Source organism: Crotalus tigris, unplaced genomic scaffold (assembly GCF_016545835.1).
Source record: "Crotalus tigris isolate CLP2741 ecotype Arizona unplaced genomic scaffold, ASM1654583v1 scf7180000018068.1947079, whole genome shotgun sequence".
Lineage (NCBI taxonomy): Eukaryota > Metazoa > Chordata > Lepidosauria > Squamata > Viperidae > Crotalus > Crotalus tigris.
In genome coordinates this window covers 770901-790217 of record NW_024096805.1, presented here as the reverse complement: position 1 = coordinate 790217, position 19317 = coordinate 770901, and the positions used below count along the sequence as shown (strand labels likewise).

At 43.9% G+C, this 19317-nt stretch overlaps 1 protein-coding gene across 1 annotated transcript in view; it reads right to left on the bottom strand.

Moving 5' to 3' along the window:
- The window catches only part of ST8SIA1 (ST8 alpha-N-acetyl-neuraminide alpha-2,8-sialyltransferase 1), a 33569-nt gene extending 14743 nt beyond the window's left edge, over window positions 1–18826 (bottom strand). Inside the window, exons 1-3 of the mRNA XM_039347368.1 lie at window positions 18158–18826; window positions 7338–7482; window positions 606–715 (exon numbers count right to left, since the gene is read on the bottom strand). Of these exons, the coding sequence (XP_039203302.1) occupies window positions 606–715; window positions 7338–7482; window positions 18158–18366 (464 nt within the window). The 5' untranslated portion in view covers window positions 18367–18826. The remainder of the gene's footprint in view (window positions 1–605; window positions 716–7337; window positions 7483–18157) is intronic.
- Between the last annotated feature and the right edge of the window lie 491 nt (window positions 18827–19317).

Here is a 19317-nt window from a genome sequence, read left to right as displayed (position 1 = left end):
AGTGATATAATATGGAAATGATGACAGTACACATTGGTCTGCATATCAATCTTTGGTATGTCCAATAAAAAAGAGTTGGATCAGAGGTGATGGGAAGGGTTATTGTCTGAAATCCTTTTTTCCAGTGCCCTTGTAACTTTGAACAGTCACTCAATAGAATGCATTGGAATGGAATGGAATAGAATAGAATGCATTGGAATGGAATGGAATGGAATGGAACAGAATGGAATAGAACAGAATAGAACAATAACTTTATTGTCACCTTGAATGTACACTAATTGGCATACATTAAAATGAAATTTCATTGCATACAGCTCTCAAAGGGTCACCACCTCTGATATACGCTACATAAATATGACAAAAATAAATAAATAAATACAGAATTATGCATATACCCACATATATTATATGACACAGAGAAGCAACAGTCTAGTTCGGGTCATGTATACATGTACATGATGAGAAAAACGAATTTTGTGAGTTTACCAGACGGAATGGTTGTAAGTTGAGGACTACCTGTAATTCTACCTGAAAAAAGGTTCCCTATACTTCAAAAAAACAGCGAAGGGAAGAGAGGCAAGTGTAGCCAAAATGGCGGCTTTTACCTCATGACAAAGTCCGCTTGATTGATCTGCTTGCCGCAGCGGCTGTTCTTCAGAATGCCACTGTTGCCCACCACAGAACATCTCTTCAATGGCCGCTGGAATGGAATCTCCTGGCAAGAGAAAACAGGAGCCACAATCAAACCTGGAAAAAGAAGCAATGCATCTGGTGTTTTTTAGAAGGGTTGAGGGAGCCCAATATTGCTGGAGAACAGACTTTGGGTCTTCAAGAGACACGCTTTGTATCTACCTTACGAGCGATTAAACTTTGGAATTCATCAACACAAGATGAATTGTAGTTGATTGGACCAATTCAGTCCAGTTCAAGAAGTCCTGGGATCAAAGGCTATAAGAACATCTCTTGGGAGACCAGAAGGCTCCTTGTGCAGTTGTGAACTTCTGGATTAGATGGGACAGATGTGATCCAGAAGGGCACTGCTTATATTTTTACATTTTCTATGGGTTTCTGAACCTCTGCGTTTCCTAAAACCATAACCAGAGTAGGATTTGAACTACAAGGGGCCTTTGAAGGTCAGAAAATAAATCTCATGGATTGCACAGCACAGGATGCCACTTTAGAGGCAATGAGAAAGGTGACACTTGCAGCTGGATACAAACATTTTACATGATTGCTTTCCTTTTTCCCAGTAGCAGGAAAACAGCTGAACTTGTGGCATAACAGAAAAACTACATGTAGTGAGTTAAACTATACTTAAATATCAACTCAATACACTGTAGTAGACCTGAGCTTGCAACCACTGAGAAGGCGACTAGCCAAATGTGGAGAAGAGATTTGAGAGGTCTATTCTTCTTGTATGGCAGATGTAGGCAATCTTCTATGTGTTTCCTAATCACAGTTCCCAGCAATCCCCATCAAAGGCCCTGCTTGCCTTCAGAAGTTGTGGGTGCTCCATCACTGGAGGTTTCTAAGAAGAGATTGGACAACTGTTTGTTTGAAATGTTATAGGGCAGGGGTCTTCAAACCTGTCCCTTTTATGACTGGTGGACTTCAACTCCCAGAATTCCTCAGCCAGCATGCCTGGCTGAGGAATTCTGGGAGTTGAAGTCCACAAGTCATAAAAGGAACAAGTTTGAAGACCCCCGTTATAAGGTTTCCTGCTTCAGCAGGGGGTTGGACAAGAAGACCTCCAAGGTCCCTTCCAACTCTTGTTATTCTGTTCTACTCCACTCAGACTATTAATTTAGAAAGCTACAGAAGTCACCCATTCCTCATACAAGTGAGTGACGATTTCTGTCGCATTTATGGATCAATTTTACAAGATATACCTTTATTTTGTATTTGTTAGATGCTTTCAGACTGTGACTGAATAAGGGGATAGAACTATTTATTTTAAATAATGGGATGGAACGATTTTAAATGTAAAATAAAATATTTTCAGGCTGAAAAGCTCACATCCCTTGAAGAAAGCTAAGACACATCTCAAAGAAAATGTTCTGAAATGCTGAAAAATTGCTACGGGTATACCCTGAAATGTTTTATTTAAAAAAAAATGGACAGAGATTTAAAAAAAAAAAACTAAAAACAGTAATGGAAAAATGCAATACTACAGGTGTGTATCTATAACTGCATCCATCCATCCATCCATCCATCTAGTATTACAAACGTTTCAAGCATATTTCATTATAATTATCCATATATAATCTGTCTATAAATAAATTGTTCATAAGTCTCAAGTACCATGTATCTTCAAACTACTGTGTACTGTAATTGGGGCCATAAATTTATTTTTCAGATGTTAAAGCTTCAGTTGCCTGCTGTTTTCTCTATCATTCCCTCCTGTTTAAACAGAAGAAAAACAACTAATATATTTGACTCTGATAAGCCCAACATGATTTGCTAAGCTCTTTCTGTTCCTTTATGGCAGTGTTTCTCAACCTTGACAATTTTAAGGCATGTGGACTTCAACTCCCAGAATTCCACAGCCAGCATTGCTGGCTGTGGAATTCTGGGAGTTGAAGTCCACATGCCTTAAAATTGTCAAGGTTGAGAAACACTGCTTTATGGTAACAAAAATGATGTTTCTATCAGTGTTTTCTGCTTTGTTCTTGTCAACATGCTGCTCCAACTCAGAAATAACATTTAATGTTCAAGATTGATAGCTGTCAACACACCTGTCCACCATGAGTTTAACTAATCTCCCTTTAAAGCAGGGGTCTTCAAACTTGGCCCTTTTATGACTTGTGGGCTTCAACTCCCAGAATTCCTCAGCCAGCATTCCTGGCTAAGGAATTCTGGGAGTTGAAGTCCACAAGTCACAAAAGGGCCAAGTTTGAAGACCCCTGCTTTAAAGCCACCCAACATAGTGGCTATTACTGCATTTGATAATGAATTCTAGGGATAAATGATATGCTTTAGAAATAATGCTTTCTATTGTTTGTTCTCCTTCAGTCACATTCATTCGATGATCTTAATGCAGTGTTTTTCAAACTTGGCAGCTGTTAAGATGTGTTAAGACATCAATTCCCTATCCAGCAATTCTGGGAATTGATGTCCACACATCTTAAATTTGCCAAATCTGAAAGAAAACCACTCTTCTTTCTTTTCCCAAGACGCACAATTTCATACTTTAATTCTAGCTTTGTGTGCTCCATACAACATAATCTTCTAATCTCTTAGCTAAGATTTTTCCCAGGCCCCTTAACCAGGGACCCATAGATTATACTAAGATCTTTCCTGTGCAGAGCACATGCTCGCTCTCTCTGAACTATGGTTCCAATATATATATATTTACTGAACAGCAGCTATATTATCTATATCTATAAATGTCTGTCCGTCTGTCTATCCATCTATCTATAGCAGTGGTTCTCAACCTGTGGGTCGGGACCCCATTTGGGGTCGAATGACCATTTCACGGGGGTCACCAAACAACGCAGTCCGCCATTTTTTTCCCCTTTTCCTTAGCTGTGCTACTCCCTTTTATTCTATTGGCTTTTGAAAGCCAATAGAATAGACTCTCTTGAATAGAGTCTAATTCTATTGGCTTTCAAAAGCCAATAGGAATTGTCCAGGCTATCTCTGCCCTGCTGAGCCCGCCAAAAGTCCCATTCTGCAAACGGTGCTGCACCAGTTGAGTAGTCCTCGACTTACGACCGATTGAGTAATCCTCGACTTACGACCGGTTGGGGGGTCGCAGCATTAAAAAGGTTGAGAACCACTGATCTATAGGATCTTATTTCTTTGCAATTATCTGGTTGTTAGCACTCTCCCTGAGAGCTCTTGAGGCCACTTGGGGCTTTATTTGTGCCCTCAGGGTCATCTGTATCAGGATGCAAATGGTGGTGGAGTCTTTTTGGACACTGCTGCAAGGGCTGCGTTGTAGACAGGAGGTAGGTGGGGTCTTATCCTTCCCCCTCTGTTGAGACAGGGCTGCTCAATGTTAACACAAATGGCCTCTTTCATCCCTCTTTCAACCCAATGGTCCTCTCTATCCAGAACGCGGACTGAGGGCACAATAAATCCTCAAGTGGCCTCAAGAGCTAGCTCTCAGGGAGAATGCTAACAACCAGATGACTGTAAAGAAATACGATCCTTCCAACACCCCCCCCCATCCTGTCAGAATAATCCCTCCATAGCTCCCACCATCCTGGCAGAACTGATGAAGCTTTTTGTATGAAAAGGGAAACGTCTTCTTCCTCAAGGAAAAAAAACAGTCAAGTTGCCTTTAAAAATAAACACCTTTGAGATAGACAGTCGTTCCAAGTAGGTCTTGAATTACAACTGGTCACTTAGTGGTCATTTAAAGTTATGACAGACATCGCAAAAGGTACTTACAACCCGGTGACAAGAGTTAAACAATGTGACGGCCACAATAGACAGTATAGCTGGAGACATGTTAAGTATGGAAATTGGTTCTTCCATGTCTTTTAAACAACTGCACGTGGGACCCTTTGTTGACTGTTTGATTTAGCTCTGAAGGATGCTGCTTTCAGCCTTTCTCATGCTTTCCAGCTGTCTCATGCTTTCCAGCTGCAAGTTGTGAAAGCATGAGACAGTCATGATTTTTCCTGGCCAGAAAGCTGCTAGTAGCACTGTGTTGAAAGAAAAGTCTTCATCATGATTCATCCAAGCCGGGGATAAACATGGCGACTGCTTTAGAAAGAAGACTGCAGTTTATTGAAGAGCCAGACAGAAAAGATGGCTCTGGCAGGAAAGAGGAGAGAAAAAAAAGGGCTGAGCACACGTGGGGAGTGGATTTTTATACCCCCTGAAGCCTTTTGTTTGGAGTTGCTTCCTGTTCCTGTGGCATGAACTTTGACCTGAGTCTGAGTGTGCTTTTCTGGTATTCTGATCGTGATAGGTTAATCCTATTGTGTCCCAAAGGTCATATCCTGCTTCCCTGGTGCTGAGGCTAATGACTCTTAGAGTTTGCGTGGGGTATGCAGATTTTAGGTATCTTTGTCTTCCTAGGCTTCTAGCTCCAACTTTTCTGAATGGTCTGCATCTGCATTTGTAGAGAGCTGGCTTCTGCTTGGGGGAGGGAGACCTGGGGCTATCAAGAAAAACTGGGCATGCTTTCCTGCCTCTTTAAGATCCTTGGAGGAAATATATTTTCCTGCCCTTTTAATATTTCCTTCTCTGCCCAACTGTAAGCAAGACACTTTCCCCCAAAGTCCTCCCTTCAAAAATTTGGATTAAGTTTACACATTAATCCTGATTATGTACTATCAAGTTGCCGTTGACTCAGTTTTATTGTGGTCTCCGTAGAGCAGGGGTGTCAAACTGCCAATCCGCGGGCCGGATGCATCATAGCGAAACCGCGCCCACCCCATTGCCGGCAATGGAAAAAAAGTCGCGATACATCGCAACACATCACGTGACGTTGCAAGTTTGACACTCCTGTTGTAGAGGCATGGTGGAATGCAGTGTTAAGATCAGCTGGAGTGACCCTGAGTTTAAAAGCAGGTAAAAATCAGCCCGACAGCAATGGCAGACATAATTTTTCAAGAAGGCTCTTTATCCAGGAAGAAATATACTAAACATTAGGTCGATAAAGCTACCATTCTTTGAAATTCATACTACATCATTTGAAACTTTCAAAAATAGGTGTTGTTTTTAGAAAAAGAACACAAAACTCCTGAGCAATTTTGGAAAGCAATATTTATTTTCCCCTGAAATACCTATTTATAGTGGGATGGTGTATGAATGGGTGTTATTTGTCAGCGGCAGGTTTTAATCTACTTTTTCATTTTAGAAAATGAAATAAGGAAAGGGAGCTAGGAAATTACAGGCAACAGGGAGAAAGCAGAGCTGCTTAACTCATACTGTGCGTTAGTCTTCACACACACACACAAAAAAAACATAGTCCAACAGACCAAAAAAACCCACTGCAAAAGACATACTAGAAACAAAAATCAAAATAAGCAAGAAAATGGTAAAAGAACACCTATCCAACCTTGACAAATATAAATCACCAGGACTTAAAAGATTATATCCCAGAGTTCTGAAAGGGTTGGCAGATGTTATCTCAGAACCATTGCACCACATCTTTCACAAATCCTGGAGCATCGGGGAAGTATCCGAGGATTGGAAAAGGGCTGATGTGGTCCCCATCTTCAAGAAAGGGGAAAAAACGGAGCCAGGAAACTACAGACTAATCAGTTTAACATCAATACCTGGGAAGATCCTAGGAAAGATAATAAAAAAACAGATCTGTGAACAACTAGAAGCAAACAAAGTCATAATTAGCAGCCAGCATGGGTTTGTTAAAAACAGATCATGCCAAACCAATCTTCCCTCATTCTTAAAGTGATCAAACTAGTAGACCAGCAAAACGCAGTGGATGCAGTATACCTAGATTTCAGTAAAGCATCTGACAAAGTGGACCACAACCTACTCCTTGGTAAGCTAGAAAAAGGTGGAATAGACAACATCACCACCAGATGGATCTGTAGTTGGCTGACAAGCCATACTCAACGAGTAGTCCTCAATGGCCCTACATCCACATGGAGAGAAGTATGCAGTGGGGTACAAGGTTCCGTCTTAGGCCCAGTACTCTTCAATATTTTCATAAATGACTTAGACAAGGGAATTGAAGGGGAACTCATCAAATTTGCAGATGACACTAAACTGGCAAGAGTAGCCAACACCCTAGAAAACAAACTCAGGATCCAAAAAGATCTTGACAAACTTGAACAATGGGTCCTATCCAACAAAATGAGTTTCAGTGTGGAGAAAAGCAAAGTCTTACACTGAGGAAGGAAAATCCAAACGAACAAATACAGATTGGGTGAGACCTGGCTCAAAAACAGTAACTGTGAGAGGGACCTTGGAGTCCTAGTAGACAATCACTTGACTAAGAGCCAGCAGTGTGCAGCAGCAGCAACCAAAAAAACTAACACAATCCTGGGTTGTATAAACAGAGGCATAGAATCAAGATCACACAAGTACCGCTTTACAAAGCCCTAGTAAGACCACACCTCGAATACTGCAGCCAATTTTGGTCACCATATTACAAAAAAGATGTTGAGAGTTTGGAAAAAAATCAGAGAAGAGCAACTAAGACGATCAAAGGCCTGGAGACCAAAACATACGAAGAACGGCTGCGGAACTTGGGGTTGGCTAGTCTAAAGAAAAGAAGAAATAGGGGAGACATTAAATAAACCACGATGTGCAATCTTGACAACAGTGATGTGTTCAACAAGCCCTCCTTACATGTGCACAGAGCATGCTGGGAAGAGCAAACTGACCTCGCCCAGCATAGCCTCGTCACTAACCTCTGGAAAGAGTGAGAAGGTTTCGTTGTCGATTGTGAAGTAGTACAGAAATTCGCCATCGTACCAGACGCTCTTTCCCACTGGCGAATTTTGTTTCGTCATTGCAACGAGATGGCTCGGATCGCAACAGTCTTTGAGAAGTTTCCTAATAGAAAGAGAAAGGAGAGAAGGTAAAGCAACCATGGTAGACATTATGATAAGAGGCATTGGTAAGCTTTCTAGAGCACAATCAGGCAAATCCTCAACCCAAAGCTGGTGGTAGGATCAAGATCCAGATATGTTCTTTTTCTAGGATAGTCCACGGACACTAAAACTAATCCATCCTTCCAGGACTGTCAGGAGTTACTTCTGCCTCTGAAGTGTTTTGTCATTTAAAGCAGGGGTCCCCAATCCCCAGTCTGTGGACCAGTACCGGGCTGCGGCATGCCAGCAACCGGTCCACCACAAACAAGCAAAGCCCCATCCGCGGGATGTAGGCAGCACACCAAACCACGCCCCCTCTGGTCCGCGGAAAAGCCTCTCTCCACGGAACTGGCTCCTGGTGCCCAAAAAGTTGGGGACCTCTGATTTAAAGCAGTGTTTGAGGGATCCTTGGTGCTCTCTGAGCCTGTTTGTTTTCTTGCAGACGTTTCATGACCCAAACTAGGTAACATCATCAGTGCTAGCAGTTTGGGTTATGAAACATCTACAACAGTGGTTCTCAACCTGTGGGTCGGGACCCCATTTGGGGTCGAACGACCATTTCACGGGGGTTGCCAAACAATGCAGTCCACCATTTTTCCCCCCTTTTCCTTAGCTGTGCTACTCCCTTTTATTCTATTGGCTTTTGAAAGCCAATAGAATAGACTCCCTTGAATAGAGTCTAATTCTATTGGCTTTCAAAAGCCAATAGGAATTGTCCAACTGTCTCTGCCCTGCTGAGCCCGCCAAAAGTCCCAATCTGCAAATGGTGCTGCAAGTTGTCTGCAGCGAAGGCGAGCTGTCTGGAACTTTCCACCCCTCCCTGCTGAGCAACTACTAAAAACGTAAGTAAAAGAGGGCCAGGGGTGGGAGGTGGGAGGCCGATGGGCGCAAGGAGGGTTGCTGGCGCGCGTGGGGCCCGGCGGGTGCCTTACCTCCCTTGGTCTGGGCCAGCTGGTGGCCCAGCCGGTGGTCAGCCTGCTCCGTCTCTGCCCCTTGCCAGCTACGCCTCCGCTGGCGCAGGGGGCGGCACCACGCATGCGCAGCGCTCCCAGGCAGGGAAAGTCCTCGACTTACGACCGGTTGTTTAGTCCTCGACTTACGACCGGTTGGGGGGTCGCGGCATTAAAAAGGTTGAGAACCACTGATCTACAAGAAAACGACCAAGCTCAGAGAGTGACGAGGACCCCTCCTTTCAACCTGTACTACAAATATTCTCCTTTATTGGTAAAGCAGTGTTCCTCAATCTCAGCACCTTTAAGATGCTGACTGGGGAATTCTGAGAATTGACCTCCTCACATCTTAAAGTTGCTAAGGTTGAGAAGTGCTGATCTAGAGGTCCCTGAACTTCTGCAACCTTGAGATCGCCTTTAGCTGCCCAACATTGCCCAGGCATGTATGGATGTTATAATGGGAGCCAATTGCAGCATCCCCTTTATACTTCCAGAGTCCACCTAGATGGAATTCTGGGAGTTGAAGTCCACATGTCTTAAAGTTGCGAAGGTTGGACACCCCTGCCCTACACCATTCTTAGCGTCCATCTGGGCAGATTGACTCACTTCCTGATAAAGGATTGGGCAGCAGTTCAGCCTCCATTTTGAGATGAGATATATGAAACTGAAGCCTCCTGGTAAATAAAAGTGACCCTGGAGAACAGAGCATTGCTTTTTATGAGAAACGCAGAGGAGAACTGCTTGTTACTCATTCTGCTTTCATCTAAAACAGGGGGTCTTCAAACTCGGCCCTTTTGTGACTCATGGACTTCAACTCCCAGAATTCCTCAGCCAGGCACGCTGGCTGAGGAATTCTGGGAGTTGAAGTCCATGAGTCATAAAAGGGCCGAGTTTGAAGACCCCCTGATCTAAAATAATTCTAGAGGTTGGGTCCTAGAACTCTAAGCAACTTGGAAGAGAAGCCTACAGTGACCTTGGCCAGTTCCTGCCATCTGTGACTAAGGAGGTGATTTTATCGTCATCATGCAGCTGATAAATCCTTCACTTCTTTCTTTTTCTCGTTGCTTCTAAGCCAGGGGTAGGCAACCTTGGCTCTTTTAGGACTCGTGGACTTCAACTCCCAGAATTCCTGAGCCAGCATACCCCTGTTCTAAGCCTTCTTAGCACCATATGTTTGCTAAAAATTGGATTGCATTGAAGCACCTGGAGGTAATAAAAATAATACAGAAGAGGGAGATTCACAAGCAAAAATTTGGACCCTGGGGCTGACTGACTTAGAAGAAAAGAGGGGAGAACTGCAAAATGATCCAACCTTGAAATAATATAGGGCAGAAAATAGTTCCTGATAATTTAATCTCTCAAAAGCATTTCATGAAAGAAAGACCCACTGACTTCAATGGTTGATTTTTAGTTTTGGTTTAATTTAGTTTAATGAGGACTCAGATTGTTGGGGGTGAGCTGCCCTCCTCCCTGCATCTAAATATTGCAAGACAGTGCTTAGATTCAAGTAACCAAGTCAAGGAATGATCATATGCAAAGGTTGGTCTATTTTTATAGGTTAGTATTTTGTACAGATCTGATTTACCCTTGAGGTATTGTGAAAAGCCAGATTTATTTAGTAAAGAGGATAAGCATTGGGTATGAATGTAGTTATGCAATATTTCCTGTTAGAGAATTTTAATTTCTCTGTTGGTAAAAATACCAGTTGACTGCATTTAGCTGATTCAAATAACCTTTATATTCATATCAAAATATTTACAATACCATACATTCTTCTTTACAACAACATAGCACAATGAAGACTTCTTACAGAGAGATACAGAGACAGACCTGAGACTGAAAATCCAGCTCCTAACTCAATACCTTTTTTGCACAGACTCAGTAGCACTTTTCTCACACTGGCTGACTGAGTTACCCCATGACTCTTCCTGCTCATGAATATTCCAACATTTCCCTCCTCCTGCTTATCCAAATATTTACTGCACATACCAGGCTTGGTAGTTTGGAATACAGTAAAGGTTTTTCCAATTCAGGAAATCTCCAACAGTGGCCATCAAATGATTCCAGAGAAATGCATGAGCTGGTACTAGAGGTAATGATATGATAGTATTAAAAAAAAACCCCACTCCTCCCTTTTTACGACCCTGTGTAAAGATCAATAAAACTCATAATTTCTCCCTTTTCTGTGCTGGTTAGGATGAGTCTATGGCAGTGTTTCTCAACCTTGACCATTTTAAGGCATGTGGACTTCAACTCCCAGAATTCCACAGCCAGCAATGCTGGCTGTGGAATTCTGGGAGTTGAAGTCCACATGCCTTAAAATGGTCAAGGTTGAGAAACACTGGTCTATGGGATTGCTTCCAACTCCGAGCGCTTCCTTTTACGCAGGACCCCAACCAGAACAGGTATAAAGGAGAACATTTAAGATGATCAGGGGCCAGTGTTTCCTTGGATCATTTCTTCAGAATCCCTGCCCCCCTAGTCTGCAGCAAAGGAACATTTCAGGTGTATTTGTGCCAGGCTTCAACATGCACAGGGAAATTTTCAACCAAAATGGAATGATGATGATGATGGAGGAGGAGGAAAGAAGAAGAAGGAGGAGGAGGAGAAGGAAGAAGAAGAAGAAGAAGAAGAAGAAGAAGAAGAAGAAGAAGAAGAAGAAGAAGAAGAAGAAGAAGAAGAAGAAGAAGAAGAAGAAGAAGAAGAAGAGGAAGGAGAAGAGGAAGGAGAAGAGGAAGGAGAAGAGGAAGGAGGAGGAGGAGGGAAACTTTTAGCGAAAGGGAGAAGAGAGCAATTAAGGATTTTATTTTGAAAGCAGCTTAAAGAGGGATTTTTCCATGACATTTTGCAGTCCTGGTGGCAGGTAAAGCAACTAAGCTGAAGGAAGTCTTTATCACTGACACACAGTTGCAGCGATTTGCATTTTAAAAACATTCACAGCACAAACCACGTGTAAGAACCATGTCTTCATTCTTTCTGCCTTATTTACTCAGCTCTTTATTTCCGTTCTTCTCTGCCCCCCCCCCATTTGAATTGCTTTTAATCTGTAGAACATGGATTAATAAAAATTAATTCTAAAAGTATATTCTTTGCTAACACGATTCCATTTACAAAAACATCTATCCATGTTCAGCACAACAATGCTTTTGATGTCTCACATAATCCAATGGGGGGGGGTGGTTAAATTCCCTCTTTTCTTTCTTTAGTTGGATGGCAACAAGTATTAGGGGCATACAAGAATTCGCCCGCCTGTCTTAATGAACCGTTTCCTAATAAATATTCCAATCCAGTACTGATTTTTCCAGATGGAGGCCAACCCAGTACATTGTCCAATCTGCTTTATTTCCCTGTGAAAAAGCTCTTTTCTTCTTTGAATCACAAACTCATTTCCTTGTCCAGCTAAGTCCAATTTCTCCAGCAAGAGACAAAGTTTGCCATCGCCATCCCTAATCTTGGTTCACTATGTGCCATCAAGCCATTTTTGACTCCTAGTGACCGCACAGATATTCTCCAAGATGATCTGTCCCTAACCTGGTCTTTCATGTCTCTCAATGGTGGACTCATCACCATCATAACTCAGTCCCATCCACTAGGTTGCTGGTTGTCCTCTCCCTCTCTTTCCTTCCATCTTACTCAGCATTACTGCCTTTTCCAAACCTTCAAGCATCTCTTGAACCCATACCCAGGTCTTCCTTTATCTCTCTCACAATTCACAATTTCCATAATCTCAACTAGTCCTGAACCATCCAATTCTTTTGAATGTCCAGCCAGCTTTCTATTTACCAACCTGCTTCACCTCACAATTAAACTGGACAGCCAGTTTTGTACATTGGTTAAATAGCTAATTTAGAAGCTGGGAGGCTGTGGGTTCTAGCCTGCCTTAGGAATGGAAACTCATTTCTTTTAGCTCAGCCTACTTCTTAGAGCAGTGGTTCTCAACCTGTGGGTCGGGAGCCCATTTGGGGTCGAATGACCATTTCACGGGGGTCACCAAACCACACTGTCCGCCATTTTTTCCCTTTTCCCTAGCTGTCCTACTCCCTCTTATTGGTGGCCACACCCACTTGGGGGTCACCACAACATGGGGAACTGTATTATGGGGTCACGGCATTAGAAAGGTTGAGAACCACTGTCTTAGAGGCATAGTAGAAGAAAAAAAAGAGGAGAGATGCCACCACCTTCAAATATATTTTATAAATCTGGTTTGATTTTGGTTTGCCTCATTTGGCAGAGTCCTAATCTCCCAAGAAACTTTTCAGAAGTCGGAGCTTCATGGAGATCCAAGCATTTACGTAAATTGACTGGCCTCTCTATCTTGATAAAAATGAAATTTTGACTGAAATTATCTTGTCCGATATAAATATATGGCCCAGTCTAGTGCACATCCCAACACTGAGCATAAGTAATACTGTAAAGATATTTACATCACAGTTCACTAAAAGTTACATCCCCTTTTACAACGGAATGTACTATTTTTCTGTACACAGATCTGGTACAGCTTTCTCAGCCAATTTGTTCTTAACAAAAATGCAAAAATCACACAGTTGAGAACTTTACTTCCTCTTCCTTTGTAGGAAAAAAAAGCTCAAAGGAGTTTCTGTTCCTTGATTCAAGGAAAACAAATGAGTGATAAAAATACTCTTTCATTATTTATAAGAAAGATAGGTCCCACCTTGTTAAGTTAAGAGGACTTGCATGAGCAAAACTGGTTTACTGGACAATAGCATTAAAAATGAGTAGCCCAACGTAGGCAAGTATCACAAAGACACAAACACACTTCATCATTCTCATCTTTTGAATTTGGGTCAGGGATGGGGATTTAAGCAATTGATGAATCTCAGGGTTTTATTACAGGTGATCTTTGAATTACAATAGTAACGGAGCCTGGCAATTTATGGTCAAAAGTCATGACAATTGTAAAGCAGGTCACTACGTGATGACCACTTTTGGAGCGGTTGTTAAATGAATGCCGTGATCATTAAGCAAACCTATTGTTTGCTTTGGGGTGGGTTTTTGCTGGGAATTGGAAGCAGGGCAGCTATGACTATATGCTGAGGCAAGCAAAACACTTTCTCGATGAAAATGCCAGTTCCATGATCTTTACATTATTTCCACTCGACAATTCCTTTTGGAAAGCCCAATGGTTGGAAATATGCATGATTTCTTTAAAGTTTAATATTAGGGTAAAACCATAACTGTTTTTATTGGGGCATACAAGTAGCCAATTGGAAAAGACTTATGGATGGCTGATTTTATATAGGATAATTCCAGCATTATTATAGGCATAACAATGAGAGATATACTTAAATACCGACAATGGAGGACAATGGATAGTACATATGGCAGTGGATTATAAAAATGGCAACATTACCAGAAATGGCTAATGGACCTTTATGGACCTTTTTGCTGAAAATACAAAAAATTGAAATGGTTTCTGGATTTGCTAATCGAAACAAAAGGTTGAATGTGGGGTAGAAGAAATCTCTTGTCATGCAATCTGAGAGGGAGAGAGGAAAGATCATTTGTAACTGCTGCAAAGAAGATTGGAAGAATTTTTTCTTCCTCTTATTAGATTGCTTTCTGCACACTTTTTTTTCTTTTTAAATTTTCATTGTACATTTTCATGTTTATCTCTGATCTATGTAAAAATCCTCAATGAAAATCTTCAGTAAGCATGGTTTCAAATATAAAAAGACTGGGGTCAGTTTCTTTCTTGGAAATTCCTTTTTTTGGGGAACCGGCACATTTGTTTTTGTTACCCAAAAGGCGTCAGGCGCAGGGAACAAAGCAACGAGATAAGAGTTCAAAAGTACCACGAGATTATTTCATGTTACCTATAGACAAGAATCTGAACTACTAAAAGTCAAGAGAAATTGGTGGGAGATAAGAGTCAATGGAATTAATGGGGGGGGGAGGCAGCTGGACTCAGGTCTCTTGTGGGAGCATGGCGATTCCAAACTGATGATGCGTTTGACCCCAACCTCGGGCTCTGCCTGCCCATCTCCTACATCAGGGTCCCCAACCCTGGTCTGTGGCATGCCAGGAACCGGGCCGCACAAACAAAGCCCCATCTGTGGGATGCAAGCAGCAAACAAAACCACGCCCCCTCCGGTCCGTGGAAAAACCTGTCTTCACGGAACCGGTCCCCGGTGCCCAAGAGGTTGGGGACCTCTGTCCTACATCACAATTTCTAAGTTTCCAATCATTCAGCATAGGCCCAAAGGCTATTTTCACTATTTATTTTCTTTAGTGAAAAACGTGGGAACCGTTATTAAAAGGCAAGGCAGCAAAATTCATTGAACGAGCCAACGCTTAAATCTACTCATTTTTCATAAATGCACACTTATTTGTGAAGTCTGCTCTGTGCACCTTGTTTCTACTCCAGTGCCATCAGAGACATGTTTCCTACGTAAAAGTTTACAATGAAAAATATTAATCCAGGGAAAACTGCAATGCATACTACAACTAGCACGATAGAGGTATTTAGTGACTGTTTGAAATTACAACAGCAGTGGGAAAAGTGACCTATGACTGTTTTTCACACTTGCAACCGTTGCAGCATCCCTGTGGTCGCGCGATCAAAACTGAGATGCTTGGCAACTGGTTCATATTTATGATGGTTGCCGTGTCCCAGGTTGCATGTGATCCCCTTTTGTGACCTTTTGACAAGCAAAGTCAATGGGAAAGCCAGATTCACTTAACAACCGTGTTACTAACTTAACAACTGCAGTGATTCACTTAAAAATTCTGACAAGAGAGGTTGTAAAAGAGGACAAAATTCACTTAACAAATGTTTCACTTAGCAACAGAAATTTTGGGCTCAATTGTGGTTGTAAATTGAGGGATACCTGTATAAGCTACACAGAGGGGTAATTGTCCCCAAACACATCTTCTACCTTGAATACATGAAAAGAAAAAGCTGTATTCAAAAGCAAACATGTCTTCATGTGGACAATCAGCCATAGAGACAGATGCAAATGTGTTAGTAGCTGTGTGTTATATAATAATTTTACAACTACCGGTACATTCTCATGCTAGAGTCTAAGCACAGATTGTGCTCAGGTGACTCTGAGGGCACAGACAAACTTCCAAGTAATAATAGTAACAATAAAGTTGGAAGGGACCTTGGAGGTCATCTAGTCCAACCCCCTGCTCAGGCCAGAAACCCTGTACCATTTCAGACAAATCGCTGTCCAGTCTCTTAAAAATTTCCAGTGTTGGAGCATTCACCACTTCTGGAGGCAGGTTGTTCCACTGGTTAATTGTTCCCAACTGTCAGGAAGTTTCTCCTTAGTTCTAGGTTGCTTCTCTCTTTAATTAGTTTCCATCTGTTGCTTCTTGTCCTGCCTTCAGGTGCTTTGGAGAAGAGCTTAACTCCCTCTTTTTTGGGGCAGCCCCTGAGATATTGGAAGACTGCTATCATGTCCCCCCTCATCCTTCTCTTTATTAAACTAGACATACTCAATTCCAGCAGTCGTTCCTTATATGCTTTCCTTATGACCTCAACTATTCTCTAAAAGAAGGCTAATGACCAGCTGTCTGCAAGGAATACGAATCCTTCCATTTCCCACCATCCAGTCAGAGCTGAAGAAGCTTCTTGGATGCAAAATAAAACATCTTCAAAGAAAAACGAGGTAAGTCCAGTTGCCTCCTGAAAAAAAGCACGTTTGGGACAACCATGACCTGGATGACTGAGAATCTCCATAGACATTGTCCTATATAAATTAACAGCAGAAAAAAGTGAAATGCAGTGATTTCAGTCAGCATTTGGCTGAACTCTTTTTAACCCTAAACATCAATCATATCATTAGAGTGGAAGCTTAATCAAGTCAATGAAAGATTTTATACCTGCATTCACAGAATAGGATAAATTGGATAAGCCAGACTGTAGGGATTTGTGAGCACAATGTGTAAGAAACTACATTGTGCGAGAAAGTATACAATGCATAAGAAATTTTAAAATGGTTTTTTTAAAAAAAGGGGGGGGGGAATGAGTGGGATAGGAATTAGCACTCTGTCTGAAATCAGCCTATTTGCTTAATTTATGATTCAATATATTTTGCTCAGAAAAGGGTCAATCCACTAATCTAAATTAAATATTTGTCTCTAGATCTAGATTTCTGCATCTTTCTGTTCAACACGGACTTGATCCTAAGTGTTCAGGATTGTAAAGAGTGTGGAAAGAATGCCAGGAAAAATATATTTGTGGACCTCCTCAGTTCCCTCTGAGCTCAGTGTCATTAAGTCATTGCAGTGTCATTAAGTCGGCAAGCAAACAATCAATCAAGCTCAGAAAACACCCAGAACTCCGCAACTCAACCCTGAGTTACAGAAATTCTCTTCTGAAAAAAATGGGTGTTTATATCTCACCAGCTAAACCAGTAATCTAAATCAGGGGTCCCCAATCCCCGGTCTGTGGACCAGTGCCGGGCTGCAGCATGCCAGCAACCGGTCCACACAAACAAGCAAAAAAGCCCTATCCGCGTCACGCAGGCAGCACACAAAACCACACCCTCTCAGGTCCCTGGGAAAAAAAACTGCCCAAAAGATTGGGGACCTCTGATCTAAATGGTACATTGCTTAACGCACAAAAAGAATTGCCGAGGCAACCTTTCTTTAAAAAGAAAGCACAAAGCATGCTGTCTAAGCACAGCTTTTCACTGTCAGAAGACACTGCTAATTTAGCTCTCCAAAAGGAAATGAGATTTTAACTGTTTAACTGGGTCAGACTAAGAGAACACTTTAAAAGTCGAAGCGGGAACTGCCTGCAATCTTGTGCAAGTCTTCTTGCAGAACACCTGAACCTCCTTAAATGTCTATGGAGATTTTCAGTCATCCAGGTCGTCATTTTCCCCAAAGATGCTTTTTTGAAAAGGCAGCTGGACTTTCTTTGTTTTTTCCTGGAGGATGCTCTGCTTCTCACCCAAGAAGCTTTTTCAGAAGAACGGAAGAAGTGTTTTGGATGAGATCCTTAAGGGAAAACAAGGAAAGTCCAGCTGCCTTTTCAAAAAAAGCCTTTTGGGACTGAAGAAGCGAAACGTCTTCAAGGCAAAACAAAGAAAGTCGAGCTGCATTTTGAAGAGAAAAAAAAAACCCACCACTGGGCGCATCTCATGAAGGTAACCCGCACCTTTGCACTAATGGTGCTTAATCCATGCATTCAGATCACCAGCAATTTTTACCTTCAACTTAAGTGAACTCCCCCCGTTCAAATCCACCACCGTTGTCGGTGTCATATTTAACTGGGATGGGTGTGACCTGAGAAGGCTTATATGCAACCGGCCATAAAGAAAAGGTCTTTAGCCTTGGTAAGGATAAGGAGACCTTCATCCTCCCTGCATTTTATCTGCAACGACACTTTTTAAAAATCCGGCTCGCTGGCTCCTTCCGAAAGGGGGTGACGGGTTTTAAAAGAGGGGGCTAGATCCTCCTAAAGCGGGCGCCCCCCGTTTCCACGACAAAGAGACGCGCGTCTAAACCATCCAAACCGGCGGTGCCATTCAAACGCCACTGCGGAACTCAGCCTCTTTGTCTGGCTCCGAGCGAGCGCGCCGCACACCGGCCAGGGGGCGTGTTCAATAAGGACTAGCCCCCCGCGTGGTCGAATGGACGGTCCCCGCCGGCCCCGTCTCCCGGCTGCCCACCGAGACGCGCCCCTTCCCGCGGGAGAAGGCGAGGCGCGCTCACCTGAACTCGGCCGCGGCGCTCAGGTTCCTCCGCCAAGCTTTGCCCTGATGCCGGAGCACCTCGGGCACGATCTCCTTCTCGTCCGGCACCCGGTAGACCGGGAAGACGTACAGCCAGTAGAGCACCAGGAAGCCCAACGCGCTGGCGCCCACCGGCAACCGCGTGCGCCGGCCTTTGCAGAGCGCCAGCGCCGGCGCCATCCTCCGCATTCCTCCGCATGCGGCCCCTGCCGAAGCAGGTCGCCAGTCCTGGGGAGGTCGAGGGCGGGAGACGAAAACGCCCCCCCCTCGTCGCCTTCTCCTTCAGGGTCCGGCGGGAAGGAAGGCGGGCCACTCCAGGCCCGCTATGCAGGGGCGCCCCCGCGGACCTCCCGCTTAGCCGCGGGACGCGAGGTTTTCGAGGCTGCTGCTGCTGCCGCTGATGAGGATGCAGGAGCCGGCCGGCCGATCGGCTGGCCTCCGGACTGCCCAGCCCAAGCGAGCGGGCGACTCGGGTCCCTTTTGGCCGCGGGAAGGGACCGCGCAGGGCCTCCTTCGCTTAGAAGGGCGGCGGCGGCGGCGGCGGCGACTCCCCTCCACCATCCATCCTCTAGCCCGGCTGGCGAGGAAATGAGGCGCGGGGAGGGCAAGCCGGGGGAGAAAAGAGGCGGCCGTCAGCAGGAGAGGAGGGGGGATGGGGGGCGCGAGAGAGTTGAGGTGGGGGCGGTGCGCGCGCCGAGCGTTTGGGGATGTTAGGCTCGCCTCAGCCTCCTCCTTCCGCCGCCCTCGCGCTCCCCTAGGCTGGCTGGCTCCCCCATCCCTCCCCGCCGGGTCTCCTGCCCCCTCCACCTCCTCGTGGACTTCCTGTCTGGAGGATAAAAGGAGATCCTAAAATGTTGGGGAGATGAAAGGCCCAGCGGGGGGGGGGGGAAGGAGCCGGGAGAGGAGCACGGGAATCCGCCGTGCCTCAGGAGCTCGTTTCTCCTCAAGAAAGGGGGAGGGGGAGGGGGGTTGGGCTAGGTCCAGGGGTGGGCAAACCTGGCTCCTTTATGACTCTTTGACTTCGACTCCGAGAATTCCTGAGCCAGCCATGCTGAGGGGAAAGGGAGAGATTTCCAAGCTGAGCCATGCTGGCTCAGGAATTCTGGGAGTTGAAGTCCACGAGTCATAAAAGAGCCAAGG